We start from the raw sequence: 17,075 nt of genomic DNA on the forward strand, positions 1-17,075 counted from the left end.
GACTGAGCCACCCAGGTGCCCCTTGTGGATTGTTTCTTTGTTGTGCAAAACTTTTTATCCTGATGAAGTCCCAATAGCTCATTTTTGCTTTTGTTTCCCTAGCATTTGGAGACATGTCTAGCAAGAAGTTGCTGCGGGCAAGGTCAAGGCCTTTGTTCTCCTCTAGGATTTTGATGGATTCCTGTCTCATATTTAGGTCTTTCATCCATTTTTGAGTTTATTTTTGTGTATGGTATAAGAAAGTGGTCCAGTTTCATTCTTCTGCATGTGGCTGTCCAATTTTCCCAACACCACTTGTTGAAGAGACTTTCTTCCATTGGATGTTCTTTTCTGCTTTGTTGAAGATTATTTGACCATAAAGTTGAGGGTCTGCTTCTGGGTTCTGTATTCTGTGCCCTTGATCTATGTGTCTGTTTTTGTGCCAGTGCCGTACTTTCTTGATGATTACAGCTTTGTAATAGAGCTTGAAGTCCAGAATTTGATGCCTTCAGTTTTGGCTTTCTTTTTCAACATAACTTTGGCTATTTGGGGTCTTTTCTGGTTCCATACAAATTTTAGGATTGTTTCTTCCAGATCTGTGAAAAATGTTAATGGTATTTTCATAGGGATTGCATTGAATTGTAGATTGCTTTAGGTAGCATAGACATTTTAACAATATTTGTTCTTTTAATCCATGAACATGGAATGTTTTTCCATTTCTCTTTATCTTCCTCAATTTCTTTCATGAGCGTTCTATAGTTTTCAGTTACATATCCTTAACCTTTTTGGTTAGGTTTATTCCTAAATATCTTGGGTTTTTGGTGCAATTGTAAATGGGTTTCTTGATTTCTCTTTCTGCTGCTTCATTGTTAATATATAGATATGCAGCTGATTTCTGTGAATTTATTTTATATCCTGTGACTTTGCTGAATTCCTGTATCAGTTCTAGCAATTTTTGGTGGATTTTTAGGTTTCCTACATAGAGTATTGTGTTGTCTGTGAAGAGTGAAAGTTTGATTTCCTTTCCGACTTGGATACATTTTATTTCTTTTTGTTGTCTGATTGCTGAGGCTATGACTTCCCGTAGTAATGTTGAATAAAAGTGGTAAGAGTGGACATCCCTGCCATATTCCTGACCTTAGGGGAAAAGCTGTCAGTTTTTGTGCATAGTATGAGAAAGTGATCCAGTTTCATTCTTCTGCATGTGGCTATCCAATTTTCTCAACACCATTGTTGAAGCAACTGTCTTTTTTCCATTGGATATTTCCATTGGATATTCTCTCTGCTTTATCGAAGATTATTTGACCAAGGAGTCGAAGGTCTATTTCTGGGTTCTCTATTCTGTTCTGAGGATGATATTCACTGTGGGTCTTTCATATATGACTTTAATGATGTTCCCTCTATCCCTACATGGTGGAGGGTTTTTTTCAAGAAAGGATCCTGTATTTTTTCAAATGCTTTTTCTGCATCTATTGAGAGGATCATAAGGTTCTTGTCCTTTCTTTTATTAATGTGGTATATCACATTGATTGATTTGTGGATGTAGACCCATCCCTGCAACCCAGGAATAAATTCCACTTGGCCGTGGTGAATAATCCTTTTATTGTACTGTTGGATCCTATTAGCTCCTCTCTTGGTGAAAAATTTTGCATCCATGTTCATCAGGGATATTGGTCTATAATTCTCCTTATTGGTGCAGTCTTTGTCTGGTTTGGGGATCAAAACCATCCAAACTCATTCTATGGCCTCAGAACGAGTTTGGTTGTTTTTCTTCCCACTTCCTTTTTTTTTGGAACAGTTTCAGAAGAATAGGTATTAATTCTTCTTTAAGTACTTGGTAGAATTCTCCTGTGAGGCCACCTGGCCCTGGACTCTTGTTTGTTGGGAGATTTTTGATTACTGACTCAAAAACCTTGCTGGTTATAGGTTTGTTTAGGTTTTCCATTTCTTCCTGTTTCAGTTTTGGTAGTTTATATGTTTCTAGGAATGCATCCATTTCTTCTAGTTTGCCTAATTTGTTGGCATTAATTGCTCGTAATATTCTCTTATGATTGTTTGTATTTCTTTGGTGTTGGTTGCGATCTCTCTTCTTTCATTCATGATTTTATTTGTGTCCTTTCTAAGTCTGGCTAGGGGCTTATCAATCTTATTAATTCTCTCAAAGAACCAGCTCCTAGTGTTAAATCCCCTACTATTATTGTATTATCATCTGTGAGTTTCTTTAATTTTGTTATTAATTTGTTTATATATTTGGCTGCTCCAAAGTTAGGGGCATAAATATTTAAAACAGATCTTCTTGTTGGATAGAACCCTTTATTATGAAAAAGTGTCCTTCTTCATCTCACATTATAGTCTTTGAGTTAAAATCTAGTTTGTCTGATATAAGGATTGCCACCCATGTTTCTTTTGATGTCTATTTTGATAAATAGTTCTCCTCCTCACTTTCAATCTGGAGGTGTCTGTGGGTCCAAAATGGGTCATAATCAACAAATCAATGAGTCTTGTTTTTTTTTTTTTTAATCCGTTCTGATACCCTGTGTATTTTGATTGGAGCTTTTAGTCCATTTACATTCACAGTAATTATTGAAAGATAAGAATTTAGTGCCATTGTATTACGTACAAAGTCCTGCAGATTGTCTCCATTCTTTTCCAGTCTTTGTTACTTTTTAGGTTCTCTCTGTGTTCAAAGAAATCCCCTTTAATATTTCTTGCAGGGCTGATTTAGTGTTCACAAATTCCTTTAGTTTTTGTTTGTCCTAGATGTTCTTTATCTCTCCTTCCATTCTGAATAGACAGCCTGGCTGGATAAAGTATTCTTGGCTGCATACTTTTCCCATTTAGCACATTGGCTATATCATGCCAGTCCTTTCTGTCCTACCAGGCTTCTGTGGACAGGTCTGCTAGCGTTATGTGTCTAACTTTGTAGGTTAAGGATCTCTTGTCCTGAACTTCTTTCAACATTTTCTCTTTATCTTTGTAATTTGCAAGCTTCACTATAATATAGGTTAAGGTGTTGACCTATTTTTGTTGATTTTGAGGGGAGTTCTCTGCCTCTTATATTTGAATATCTGTTTCCTTCCCCAGATTAAGGAAGTTCTCAGCTATAATTTGTTCAAACAGGAGCACCTGGGTAGCCCATTCTAAGTGTCTGACTCTTGGTTTCAGCTCAGGTAATGATCTCAGGATCCTGGGATCAAGCCTTGTGTCCAGGTCCATGCACAGCATGGAGTCTGCTTGAGATTCTCTCTCTCTAAAATAAATAAATAAAATCTTTAAAAATTTTTAATTTGTTCAAATAAACCTTCTGCCCCTTTTCCCCCTCCTCATCTGGGACTCATAATATACATATTATTTTGCTTTTTCCTATTATACATATATATACATATATACACTAATATATATACTAATATACATATTATTTTGCTGAGTTCCCTAAGTCTGCCTTCATGATCTAATAGTTTTCTTTCCCTCTTTTGAGTTTCCTTATTTTCTTCTGTATCACTGATTTGCTCTTCTGCTTTGTTCATCCTCATTTTTATAGCCTCCACTTGGGACTGCATCTTGGTAATAGCATTTTTAATTTTTTTTTTTTGGCATTTTTAATTTTGCTTGACCAGATTTTAGTTCTTTTTCTCTCTAGAATAAGGGATTCTCTAGTTTTTCTATGCCTTTTTCAATACCAGCTAGTATCTTTATAATCGTTGTTTTAAGTTCTAGTTCAGACACCTTAATCATATCCATATTGATTAAATCCCTGGTAGTAAGTACTTCCTCCTGTTCTTTCTTTTGGGGTAATTTTCTACATCTTTTCATTATGTCCAGAAAAGAGGAAAGAAAGAGAAAAAACAAAAATAACAATAACAACCACAACAACAGAAAACAAAACTAAACTAAACTAGATCCTGGGTGTTTTGGTGTGCCTGTTAAAAGAAACTAGATACCCAAATAAGAAGAGAAACACATGTATGTGTATATATAAATGTGTATATAAATACATATATGTGTGTATAAATACAATGAAAGAAAAAAAATATATACATATAAAGTATATATAAAAATTAAAACGAATAAAAAAAAGAATTGAAAAAATTAACGACGTATAATGCCAATAGACTAAAGAGTGAAAATAACAAGAATGGTATAAACATACTGTTTTCCCCAAGAGCTGAAGTTTTGAAGCCCTCTTTGATCAGTAAACTGGAGGCGGGGCCTGTTGCACTGATTCTCAGGTGGACTTGCTCTAGTGGAGAAGTGCCTCCAGTGCTCAGAGGCGAGGGCTCCGTGTAAGCAGCTCTGGGCTCCACTAGGTGGCACTGTTTTGCTCCCTGAAGGTTTTCAGTGCTGATGGGCTGGATGAATATGGTTGCACCCTGCTCTCTAGCGCCAGAGATGAAAATTTGCACACCTCTGGGCACACTTCCACCCCCCCCCCCACACACACTCTTCAGTGAACCCTCACAGAAAAGCATCAATCACTCATCTCCCCGGTTTCCATCAGAAGTCTGTTCACCTGGCCTGTGACTGAGCATTTTTATCTCAGGCATGTGACTGAGTTTAAAAACTCTAAATTTGGGGGACTCCTATGGCATGGACCCTTGCTCTTCCTTGGGGAGGGGCTCTCACCAGATTTCTTCCTTTCCCGGATCCTGCCCAGGAAACTGGTCGCACAACCCTACAAACCAAAGTAAACTTCCCATATTATTAGAAGAAATACATGTGTAACTAAAATAAAGCAAGCCCAAACCATTTAGTAAACTATTTTTAAGAAGAAAGAACAGCAATAAAAACAAAGCATAAAATTTTATAGCATAATATTTGGTGACTGAAAGGAGACTAAGTATATATTAGTAAATATAAATAGGCTAAACTTTCCTATTGAACGATTCCCAGATTAGATCACAAAAATTATTTAGAATAATTTCTAAAACAAACTTTGAAAGAATAGCAAAATTAGAGGATAGGTAAAGCATAACAGGCATATACAAACTAAAAACAAATGTAGGGGTCATGATCTAATTATTGGACAAGATTAGTACAAATAGGGGCGCCTGGGTGGCCCAGTGGGTTAAAGCCTCTGCCTTCAGCTCAGGTCATGGTCTCAGCGTCCTGGGATTGAGCCCCGCATCTTGGCTCTCTACTCAGCAGGGAGCCTGCTTCCTCCTTTCTCCCTGCCTGCCTCTCTGACTACTTGTGATCTCTATCAAATAAATAAATAAAATCTTAAAAAAAAAAAAAGATTAGTACGAATAGTAATTAGTACAAGAAGCATTACATTAGGGAAAGGGACGTACAAGATCTATGTGAGGAAGACCTTAAAATGCTTTTTAGTGACAGAAATACAGACTTAAATGGAAAGACTTATAAGGTTTTTGGATATGAATACTCAAAATCATATAGAAGTCAGTTTCTGTTAATTAGAGTTAATATCTCAATTTCATAACAAAAAAAAAACCCCAGGGGCGCCTGGGTGGCTCAGTGGTTTAAGCCACTGCCTTCGGCTCAGGTCATGATCTCAGGGTCCTGGGATCGAGTCCCGCATCGGGCTCTCTTCTCGGTGGGGAGCCTGCTTCCCTCTCACTCTCTCTGCCTGCCTCTCTGCCTACTTGTGATCTCTCTCTGTCAAATAAATAAATAAAATCTTTAAAAAAAACAAACAAACCCCAAAAAACTAGTTAACATTTATTGAGCAGTCACTCTATGACAGGCACTGTTCTAAATACTTTACATACTTTACTTTACTCCTCACAGCAAGTTTATGTGGTAGGTACCAGTATTACTCTTTGTCCATTTTTCAGTGAAGAAACTGAGGCTCAAAGAGACTAATGAACTTGCTCCAAGTTGAAGCTGGAGTAGGTTATTCAATGAGAATCTAAACTCAAGCAGGGTGATTACAAATTCTGTGATTTTACCCGCTGTGCTATTCTACTGCTTTGAAATTAATGGGATTGTGTATTTGTGTTGTGTCACTAGACATACTGACTCTAAGTTCAAGAGTTGGAGAATAACTAGGAAAATGCTTAAAGGAAAGTAATCAGGCAACAACATGTTAACAAAGGGCTAATTTTCTTAATATTTGAAGAATTTCTACAAAATAATATTCCAATAAATTGAAAAAAAGGCAAAGGGTGTAAATACTTAGTTCATAGAAAAGCAAATACAATTAATTCTTAGATAAAAATATGTAAAAATTTTCACTTTTAATACAAGAAATGAAATACTGCTCAACTTTGATACTGGCAAAATAAAGAAGTTTAATGATACATTGGTTTGGAGGTTTTAGGAATCAGATGCTCCTTTAGTGAATAGGACTATAATCTACAGGTCTGTGAATTCATGTAAATTTCCATGAAAAACAGTTTGGCAATAGCTTTCAAAATTTAAAGTGTATGTACCTTTAACTTGGCATTTGAAGTATTTTATCTTCTGATATTGGTGCCTACACATAAGAATTTTCATTCCAGTATCATGTACTAAAATAATAAAAGATTATCAACAGCCAATCATAAAGATGTACCATAAATTTATTTAACCAATGTAATTTTATTCAGTCACTAAAAACAGTGAGTTAAGTTAGAAAAAAAAAAAAAGCCAGATGAGTAATGAAACTCTAGCATGCTACCGTTTGTGTTTTTAAAAACCTCTGCAAATACATATATATGTATATGCACAAGCTTGTAAATATATAACACCGTCTTTGATAGGATATTCAGATTTAACGAGTTATCTCTGGAGAGAACTGTGTTGCAGGTCCACAGGGATGGGAGGAAGACCAAGACTTAAAAGACTTAATTTTTTATTTAGTTTTTGTTTCTTGAATTTTGTATCTATTTAAAAGAAATAACTTAAGCGTTTTAAATAAAATTACACTACTAGACGGTACCTAGGTATAGTCAAACAAAAAGACCTGCAGAGGATAAGACCAAGGCCCTGTGTGTTTTGTATAGAAGATGGTTAGCAGTATTGAGACCTGGATTCTAAATCCTGATTCTACCTGATACGTGCCTCTTAAGTCACTTTCCCTCTGGGTCTCATTTTTCTCATTTGTAGAATAAGGGGTAGGATTTATCTTCCCCTGATTTCTGGCATTAGTTTTCAAACTGCTTTATGAAGTCCATGGATTCTTTGGATCCCCTTACAGGGCTCAAGCAGAGGATCAGGATTGTGGGGTTTTCCAGCACACCCATCTTTAACCAGTGCATCCCTGAATCAGTGTGTAAAATTAAGTTTAAATGTTTTGAAACTTTTTTAAAAAACTGTGGAAGTCACAGTAAAGTAATTGTATATATTAACTTAAAGGTTCTCACCAGCATGAAATCACATTAGTGTGTCATGATCAGCTATGAGCTAAGTCTAATAGTTTTGATTGATTACAGTAGTCCCCTCTTATCTGTGGTTTCACTTTCGTTACCCATCGTCAACCACAGTCCAGAAGCAGATGATCTTCCTTCTGACCTATGGCCAGAAGGTCATTAGTATTTTAACACTAGGTTGCAATGCTGATTTCATTCACTTCATTTTATCTCATCATGTAAGCGTATTTATCATTTTACGTTATTACAAGAAGAAGGGTGAGCACAGTACAGTAAGATACTTTGAGAGACCACCTTTACTTAACTATTACAGTATATTGTTACAGTTCTATTTTATCAGCTGTTGTTGCTAATCTCCTGAGCCTAATTCATAAATTAAACTTTATCTTAAGCATGTATGTATAAGAAAAAAAATACAGGATTTAGTACTATACCTAGTTTCAGGCATCTCCTGAGGGGTCTTGGGACATAGCCCCTGTGAGTAAGAGGGGACTACTGTATTTACATTTTTAGCAAATGTCAGTCTCATATTTCTGCATGCTTTCTAAAGTTGGAAGGAGGCAGGAATTGATATTCATATGAAGGATATAAATTCTGTTATGCATCATGATTGTGTTAAGTCTTGTCATAGAGTCCTAAATGATTTTTCTTCTAGGGCTGTTGGAGTGGAATATTATATCAGCCTCAGAGGCAGACATTATTTTTTAGTTGGTTAATGCCTTCCTTTAATACTGTCTGTGGCTGGGAAGGTAACGGGATAAATGAATCATTTGACAAGGCAGAAACATATTTAATATTCCTTTTAAAACTTAGTTTAATTGTGAGAAACTAAGTTCAAGACCTGAATCTACAAAATGACACTACTCTTGGAGAAGGTAGTAAGATTTTACGTGATTTCCTTCTTATATTCAGAATATATTCTTATCCTTCAGAAGAAGGAAATTATTAGGGACTCCGGGAGTGAAGCTGCCTGACCAAGTTTTTTAAATTAAAAAAAACAGAGAGACTAGATCTCTACCCAATAACAGCAAATTCATACTAGAACTACTTAACACCTAGTTATGAAGGAAATACAAGGTCTAAATGCTAGCAAGAGGAAGAAGCATAAAAGTTTAGTTAGACTTGATAGCCGTTAAAACCAATATTGAGTGTCTAAAAAGTAGATGAAAAAGCAATTGTGCGATATGTGTATATGTAAATATGTTTGCTTAAAATTTTGAAAACAAACCAAAATATTCATTATTATGATCTTAGGATGATATGAGTGTGAGACTTTCTTAAATGATACTTTTAAACTTTTCTGCAAAGAATACATATTACTTAAATAATCAAAAAATTATTCTATCATAAGTACACACATTTGTTGCTCTGTCCTGACCATGGATGTGTCTTTTTTTGTTTTCTAGGTGCACCAGAGGCTCTCTTCTTGGCAGAATTTGGGAGCTGTTTATTGCAGTACTGTTGTGCCCTCTGATGGTGAGTTTTGGCAAATCCATTTTTTATGTATAATTTTTTTTCTTTAACTCAGTGTTTTACATTCTCCAACATATGAATTTATAAATCATACTCCTTTGCTTAAGATGGAGTTGGAATCAGAAGGGAACCTGGGGGGTGGACAGTACTAAAGGAGAGAAATAAAATATGAATGGAGAGGCAATGAATTTAGAGGAGGGATCAGAAAGAAAAACTAATAGACCCATCAAGTTTTCATAGATCGTGGAATGTTGTTTCTCATCTTTTCATTTATGTTTTAAAACTGGGGACATAGGTAATGTGAAGATCACAGAAACACATCTTCGGTATTTCCTAACCATTGGGTCTTCCTACTATGAATCATGATCAAACTCTCTAGCCCCTTTATGTCATCAGTGTATAGACAGAAGCAGTTCAAAAATCTGAGACCTCTTGCCCTGATTTTTTTTTCCTTCCCTTAGACTCAGGGCTTTAATACCCTTCTTTGATGTGAGAAAGAATGAACACACGCTTGGGGACCACTTACAGTCCTTTGTGAATGTCCATGATGCTGCAAACTGGCAACAGGATGAAGGTTTTGGCTATTGTTACAGTAGTAGGGAAATATGTTCACAACCTTACTGTCATTTCTCTTACCTAGTATTGCACATCTACAGCTTAGATTGTTTGCTTAGGGTTGAATGTTATATTTACTTCCTCTATATCAAGTTTAGTTTGATAGAATTCTAATTTCAACAATAAACATCAATTTATAGGCAAAGCAACCATCAAAAGAGCATCTAGCAAACTTATATACACCTAAAGTGAAGAAGCCTCAGAGGAATTTTGCAAGTCCTAGGATCCCCTGTTACTCCTTAGAACAGATATTTACAGTGTTATCAGAACCCTCCCCCACCCCAAAGCTCTTTGAACTTAATGCAGTTGCTTTTACCCTATATGGAAGTATTTCAGTAATGTAGCAATGGTACAGCTGTACTGGGGTATTTGGTGAACATTGTTCTAGGGTGTAAATGCTAGTAGGTTGCCCTCTGTTGCATAAGGCGTTGAAAAGATACATACTTCAAAAAAAAAAAAAGTGTGGCTCCCCAAATTCCTACCAGTACTGTTGCCCCCTTCTTAAGAAAACCAACTCGTATTAGTTATCAAGAAATAGAGGCACATAATTGATTTAATGCAACTCATTGTCCTTACTATATCCCCAAATTATACATCTTTCTTATTTTTACTTCTTTTTTTTTTTTTAAGATTTGTTTATTTATTTGTCAGAGAGAGAGAGAGAGAGAGCACAAGCAGAAAGAGTGGCAGGCAGAGGCAGAGAGAGAAGCAGGCTCCCCACTGAGAGAGGAGCCCAATGCGGGACTTGATCACAGGACCCTGGGATCATTATCTGAGCTGAAAGCAGCCACTTAACCAACTGAGCCACCCAGGCGTCCCTCTTATTTTTACTTCTAAACCAATTTTACCTTAGGTCTGTATAGCATATGGGAAAACTGCCTAATACACAGCTACTTCAATAGAGTTAGCCACCAGTAGTAAACATCTCTACCATCATTCATTGCTCTTAGTTTGGGCTGCTGGATCATATTCTTTTTTTTTAATTATTTTTATTTATTATTATTATCATTTTATTAACATATAATGTAATTATTTGCTTCAGGGTTACAGATCGGGGAATCATCAGTCTTACACAATTCACAGCACTCATCATAGCATACACCGTCCCAAATGTCCATAACCCAACCACCCTATCCCTCCTCCCCACCCCCCAGTAACCCTCAGTTTGTTTCCTGAGATTAAGAGTCTCTTATGGTTTGTCTCCTCCCCAGTCCCATCTTGTTTTATTTTTTCTTCCCTATATTTTTCTTCCCTATATTTTTCTTCCCCCCCCCGCCATAACCCTCATCCTGCCTCTCAAATTCCCCATATCAGAGAGAGCATGTGATAATTGTCTTTCTCTGGTTGACTTATTTCACTTAGCATGAAACCCTCTGGTTCTATCCACGTCATTGCAGATGGCAAGAGTTTGTGTTTTTTCATGGCTGCATAGTATTCCATTGTGTGTATATACCACATCTTCTTTATGTTGGATCATATTCTGTATTAAACGAGGACCCCCATTTTTTAAAAGTACAAAACCTAAAATACCATATTATCTTTATGTACCTCATGTATATATGCCTGATCTCTACTACCTTTCAGTAATCACTTATTGTGTTATTTGATGCATCTTTTAATCGTGACTATAATAGCTGATATAAAGGGTATATATTATCTTAAATGTTTAACCTTCTTACCAAAGCAGTCTAAAATCAGGTTCTTGGTTTTTTTTACACACAAATATTTTTGAAGATCTGGTGAAAGCTCTAGACTCTTCTTAGAGAAAAGTTTTATATATATCTATATATATGTAAGTATATACATATATATCTATATATAGATATATATGGAATTTTACACAAAATTTCTTAGTGATACAGACTCCCTCGAGCCAGCTCACAGACCCTCAGTTGGAGAACCGCTTTGGATACATGGCGCACAGGCGATACCCATGTCCATGACTGTGTTCCCTTTCAGGAGAAGCATTATGTTTCAAGGTTAAGTAAGAGACACGTTTGGAATCAAGCAGACATTAGTTTACATCCCTGTTTCACCATTTAACCACCTTATAACCGTAGGTAAGGTAATTAGCTTCTCAAAGCTCTTTTCTCATCTGTGAAATGGAGAAAATAGTAAATGTACTGCCTCAGAGAGAAAAATGCACTTATCCTGCAGAAATGGTCCTTGTCCACCAGGACTACTTACTCTATCGACTAACAGTGCTGGTGGTAGTGTTGAAGCCCTCTAATCTAAAAAGTGTGGCTTGAGGCTTCTCATTTTTCTCTGTGCCCCTGTTCTTCAACTACAAAAGGACTAACAGCGAAATCTGTACAACTGAACAGTTTATACCTACTTATGATCTCCAGAACCTTCGGGGGCAATTGCCCTTCATGTCAATGAAAGTTAAGGATGAGAGTAATTCTGCTACAGACTGGTTGAATGTACAATTGATCATCCAAGCCAGGATACTCTTGAGGATGAAAAGGGGACAACCAGACTTTTCCTGACAATCTTTAGTAGTTTAAGCTGGGACAGATCTTCACCATAGCAATTGGGACAGTGACAAAGGAGATCTAGAATAAGAGCAAGGAAAATAGTCTCTTCTGGCTGTCTTCATTTCTCTTTCCAGAATGTAATGCCACTGAATTAACCCTGTACTGGGAATTTGGGGTAGACAGTTGTGTTTATTTTGTAGTTAACAAAAGGTACAACATTTCTTAAAAGAATTGTTTGAGGGCAAATGATTCTAGTAATGAAAGGTTATTAAAAATTCCTGTCCTGCGTCAGGCTCCCTGCTCTGTGGGGAGTCTGCATCTCCCTCTGCCCCTCCTCCCACTTGTTCTCTCTCTCTCTCTCTCTGTCTCTCAAAATAAATAAAATCTTAAAAACAAATAATCATCTATTTAATCAACCCAAGTATAGATAATATATAAATTCTTTTTTTTTAAAGATTTTATTTATTTATTTGACAGAGAGAGACACAGCGAGAGAGGGAATACAGCAGAGGGAGTGAGAGAGGGAGAAGCAGGCTTCCCGTGGAGCAGGGAGCCCAATGTGGGACTTGATCCCAGGATCTGGGATCATGACCTGAGCCGAAGGCAGATACTTTACGGCTGAGCCACCCAGGTGCCCCGATAATATATAAATTCTTAACCTAAGGTCTATGGATGGTTTGGAGAACTAAGTATTTGTCTCAACTTTTTCTTTGTTTTTTTGTGCTGTTCCTTTTTTTTTAAGCTTTATTGAGATATACATAAAATTCACATATCATGTCATAGCATCACAACAGTCCAGCTTTAGACGACTTCCTTCATCCCTCAAAGTTTCCTTGTTCTTGTTTTGCATTCAGTCCCTTCTCCCACCTTCTGCCTCATGCAACCACTAATCTGCTTTCTGCCTATAATAAGTAAATCTTTTCCCAAATGTCATATAAATGGACATTAATATGCAGTCTTTGGCATATCATTATGCTTTTGATGTTTATCACTATTGTAGTGGGTGTTGCAGTTCTTTCCTTTATTTTTACTGCTGAGAAATATTCTAATATGTGAAAACAATCACATTTTATTTATTCACCAAGTTAAAGATGTTTGGATTGTTTTCCATTTGGACTGTTAATACTGCTGGTATTAACCTTTGCTTAAAAGTCTGCGTGAACAGGGCACCTGGGTGGCTCAGTGGGTTAAAGCCTCTGCCTTCGGCTTGGGTCATGATCTCAGGGCCCTGGAATCGAGCCTCATATCGGGCTCTCTGCTCAGCGGGGAGCCTGCTTCCTCCTCTCTCTCTGCCTGCCTCTCTACCTAGTTGTGATTTCTCTCTGTCAAATAAATAAAAATATAAAAAAAAAAAAGTCTGCGTGAACATATGTTTTCATTTCTCTTGGGTAGATGTTTCGTGGAATGGCTAGATTATACGGTATATATACTTGACTTTTGAAGAAATTACAAGACTGTTTTCCAAAGTGGCTGTACTACTTGGTATTCCCACCAGCAGCATATAAGTGTTCCAGTTTCCCTATATCCTCCCCAATACTTATTTGGATCAATCTTCTTGATATAGATATTTTAGTGGATATGTAATATTATTTCATTTTTTTTTAATTTATTTGAGAGTGAGTGGGAGAGAGAGCATAAACTGGGGGGTGGAGAGGGCTGGGGAAGAGGAAGATGCTGACTCCCCACTGAGCAGAGACCCCCCAGCTTGGGGCTCAGTCCCAGTCCTGGGATCATGACCTGAGCCAAAGGATCATGACTTAACTGACTGAGCCACCCAGGTACCCTTGTTGTGATTTTAATTTGCATTTTACTGATGACAAATGATGTTGAGCACCTTTTTTTAAAAAAATATTTAATTTATTTGAGAGAGCTTGAGCAGGGGGGAGGGGCAGAGGGAGAAGCAGACTCCATGCTGAGCAGGGAGCCTGACTCAGGGCTCAATCCCGGGACCCCAGGGTCATGAACTGAGCCAAAGGCAGAAGCTTAACCAACTGAACCACCCAGGCGTCCTGATGTTGAGCATCTTTTAAAGTACTTATTAAACATTCACATATTTTCTTTAGAAAAGCATTCAGACTTTTTGCCCATTTAAAAAAAATCGACCATCTTAGTATTGATTTGTAAGGATTCTTTATATATTGTAGAGCTTTTCCTGTTGCTTTTCAAATAGTTTTGGGAAAAAGAAAGATTTATTTGAGTTATCTTGTTTTGTTAATGGCCACTCCTATACATATTTGGAAATTCTGTATTTATTGTCTTCATTGTGTTGAGGGCACAAACTATTCCTCTACTATCTTTCATTCCAACTTTTTAAAAACTTGACAACAAAAAAGAAATGAAATCACCTAATCACCAAAGATGATAGAATGTGAAGCCTTAGTTTTTTAATGTGGCAGAGTTCTCACCAACCTAGGTATGAAGTTGGAAAAGCTGAGAGAGCTTATAGTATTCCATTTTTAAAATATATCTTATAGTTTGGATTTTTTGTTGTAAGTAGAAGTTTCAGTTAGGAACTACCAAAATGTGATTGAATTTCTTCTATCACAAAAGCCTTTTTTTGAAAGGGTTCTAAAAAATTGACTTTCACGTTGCCAAGAAAAGCTGCCACGTGAAATTCGAAAGACCTTTAAGTTTTATGTACTGACGGTTTTGAACTGACTTAGCTTGGAGTAAAAGCAAATTTATGTCAAATGTCAGATGATGTCATCCATTCTAGGATTCCTATCATTTATTCAATAATTTGAAGTTTTGAAGGTTGGAAATTATCCCATTTCCCTCCAGAGTGCAACTTGATGAAAACTACTGATTTGTTCTAAGGCGTTAGTTCCTAGTTTTTGTCTGTTAATGAGCATGTTGACACAGTCAAAGAAAAATCTCAAATATGTGAGATTCTCTTACAGAAATTAGAAAAGCTGTTAACATTAATGGTTGTCACCATTTTTGAAAGATTGTTAAATTTCTTTGCCAAAATAACTACCAGAAAAAAAATTTTTTTGATGCTAAGGAAGATCTTGGTATTCTGCACAGATGGTGCATCTTCCAAGCTTAGTAACATGCATATTTATATTGCCTCAGAGAAGAAAGGAGCCCCACCCATTGTAATAATACCTTGGCTTTCTTTTTTTTTTCCCTTTGCACATTCTATAGTTGAAGTTGCTTCCAACAGCCCTAAAAGAAGCCTTGCCTGTTACCACAGAAGTAATCACCATCACGAGAAGATGATTTTATCAAAATAGAATATTTTCCTTTGCTTGATTAAACTTTAGACAGGAGTTTTGCTCTTTAAGAGAAGAGAAAATTTGGTACAAGGAAGTGTTTACTTATGGCTTGATTTATTTGGGGATATTTGGGATTTTATGAATGAGCATAATCTTCCAGTTTAAGACCTTTTAGTCATTACGAATTTGATAGAACAATAATGAGCTCCTTTAACCAAGCAGAATTAGAAATAGACAACCTTGTGAATTTTCCAACCGCTGGAGGAAGTTTCTTTGGGGCTAGTAATGAATAGAAAATTCTCTCAGTTTCTCTACAAGAATTGAAAAACCTCGGGGTGCCTGGGTGGCTCAGTGGGTTAAAGCCTCTGCCTTCAGCTCAGGTCATGATCCCAGGGTCCTGGGATCAGGCCCCACATTGGGCTCCCTGCTCAGCAGGGAGCCTGCTTCCCTTCCTCTCTCTCTCTGCCTGCCTCTCTGCCTACTTGTGATCTCTGTCTGTCACATAAATAAATAAAATCTTAAAAAAAAAAAAAAGAATTGAAAACCTCAAGGCTCTTAAAGATTACCTCCACTCAGAAATCTTAAAATCAGATTTTGGATTTGTAGTCTTTTGATACTACATCAAAACAGTGATTTTGATATGAATTCAATTCTAAGAGTCTTTTGTTTCTTTTTAAAGATTTTATTTTTATTATTTATTTGACAGAGACACAGAGAGGGAACACAAGCAGTGGAAGTGGGAGAGGGAGAAGCAGGCTCCCCACTGAGCAGGGAGCCCAATGCAGGGCTGTATCGGAACCCTGGGATCATGACCTGAGCCGAAGTCAGATGCTTAACAACTGAGCCACCCAGGCGCCCCTCAATTCTAAGAATCTTAGGAAATTCTTGGGTTCCTTGCACACACCTAGACTACCATCATCATCTGGCAAAGCGATTCGTGATTATATTTGTTACCACATATCTTTATCAGAGTCAGAGTTTTCACTGCTTTTTGTGAAAACAAAAAGGCACCACCTTTTAGATATCAAGGATTATATTCAAGTTAACCATGTTCTAAAACCAGGCCCCTATGTGACTTCATTATACAAACCAAACAATAGCAATCTTATAATTGAAATGGTTTATAGAATTAAAGTTTACTTTAATTTGTACAATTTTCTTTTATCTCTTTTGAAAAATAGGAAATGGCCATTAATTTGGGGTTAGAAATGAGGAAAATACTTCAGTTTTTGTTAACATTTTTTTAAAAATATGTCAATGTAGTAGTCTGCTAGGGCTGCCATAACAAAATAGCATAGGTGCACAGGGTGGCTTAAACAACACAAATTTATTTTTTCACAGTTCTGGACGCTGGAAGGCTAAGGGCAGGGTGCCAGCATGGTCTAGTTCTTATAAGAACTCTATTAGCTTGCAGATAGCTACTTTCTGTCTGTGTTCTCACATTGTAGGGAGTGGGGAGAGTTCTTACTCTTATAAATACACAGTCCTAACAGACTGGGGCCTGTCCTATGTCCTTTATGACCTCATTTAACCTTAGTTACCCTCTAGGGACCCATCTCCAGGTAGTCATACTGAGAAATAGAACTTCAACATATGAATGGCAGGGGTGGGGGGGTGGGGGGTAGGGGACAGACACACAATTCAGTCCATTCAGGGAATATGAAGGAAATCAGTTTCTGATGCAAAAAAATGAATTATATCTAAAATTTTTATATATAAATTGAGTGTTTTCAGGAAATAGGGCCAAGGGAGGCATCCATTCCTTTATCAGTGTCTCAAAGAGGTCAGTTACACAAAAATACTAAGAAATATGGAATTGGTTTGTATAGTATATACTGTTTTTCTTCCTGTTGCCCTCAATGGAACAAGTCAGATTTGTTTTCTTAAGATTTAAAGGCATTATTGGATGTATTCTATGATTTTAGACTTTGGGTTTTAAGACTATAGTTTTTTAGGAAAATCAAGAGAAACTACTAAAAAACCATTTTTTCACATATTCTCAT

At 36.7% G+C, this 17,075-nt stretch overlaps 1 protein-coding gene across 1 annotated transcript in view; it reads left to right on the top strand.

The window, feature by feature from the left end:
* Positions 1-17,075, top strand: part of MCU (mitochondrial calcium uniporter) — a 205,045-nt gene that overhangs the window by 153,214 nt on the left and 34,756 nt on the right. The window contains exon 2 of the mRNA XM_046027009.1: positions 8,696-8,765. Coding sequence (XP_045882965.1) covers positions 8,696-8,765 — 70 coding nt within the window. The remainder of the gene's footprint in view (positions 1-8,695; positions 8,766-17,075) is intronic.

The sequence above is a fragment of the Meles meles genome, chromosome 13 (genome assembly GCF_922984935.1).
Source record: "Meles meles chromosome 13, mMelMel3.1 paternal haplotype, whole genome shotgun sequence".
In the NCBI taxonomy this organism is placed as follows: Eukaryota; Metazoa; Chordata; class Mammalia; order Carnivora; family Mustelidae; genus Meles; species Meles meles.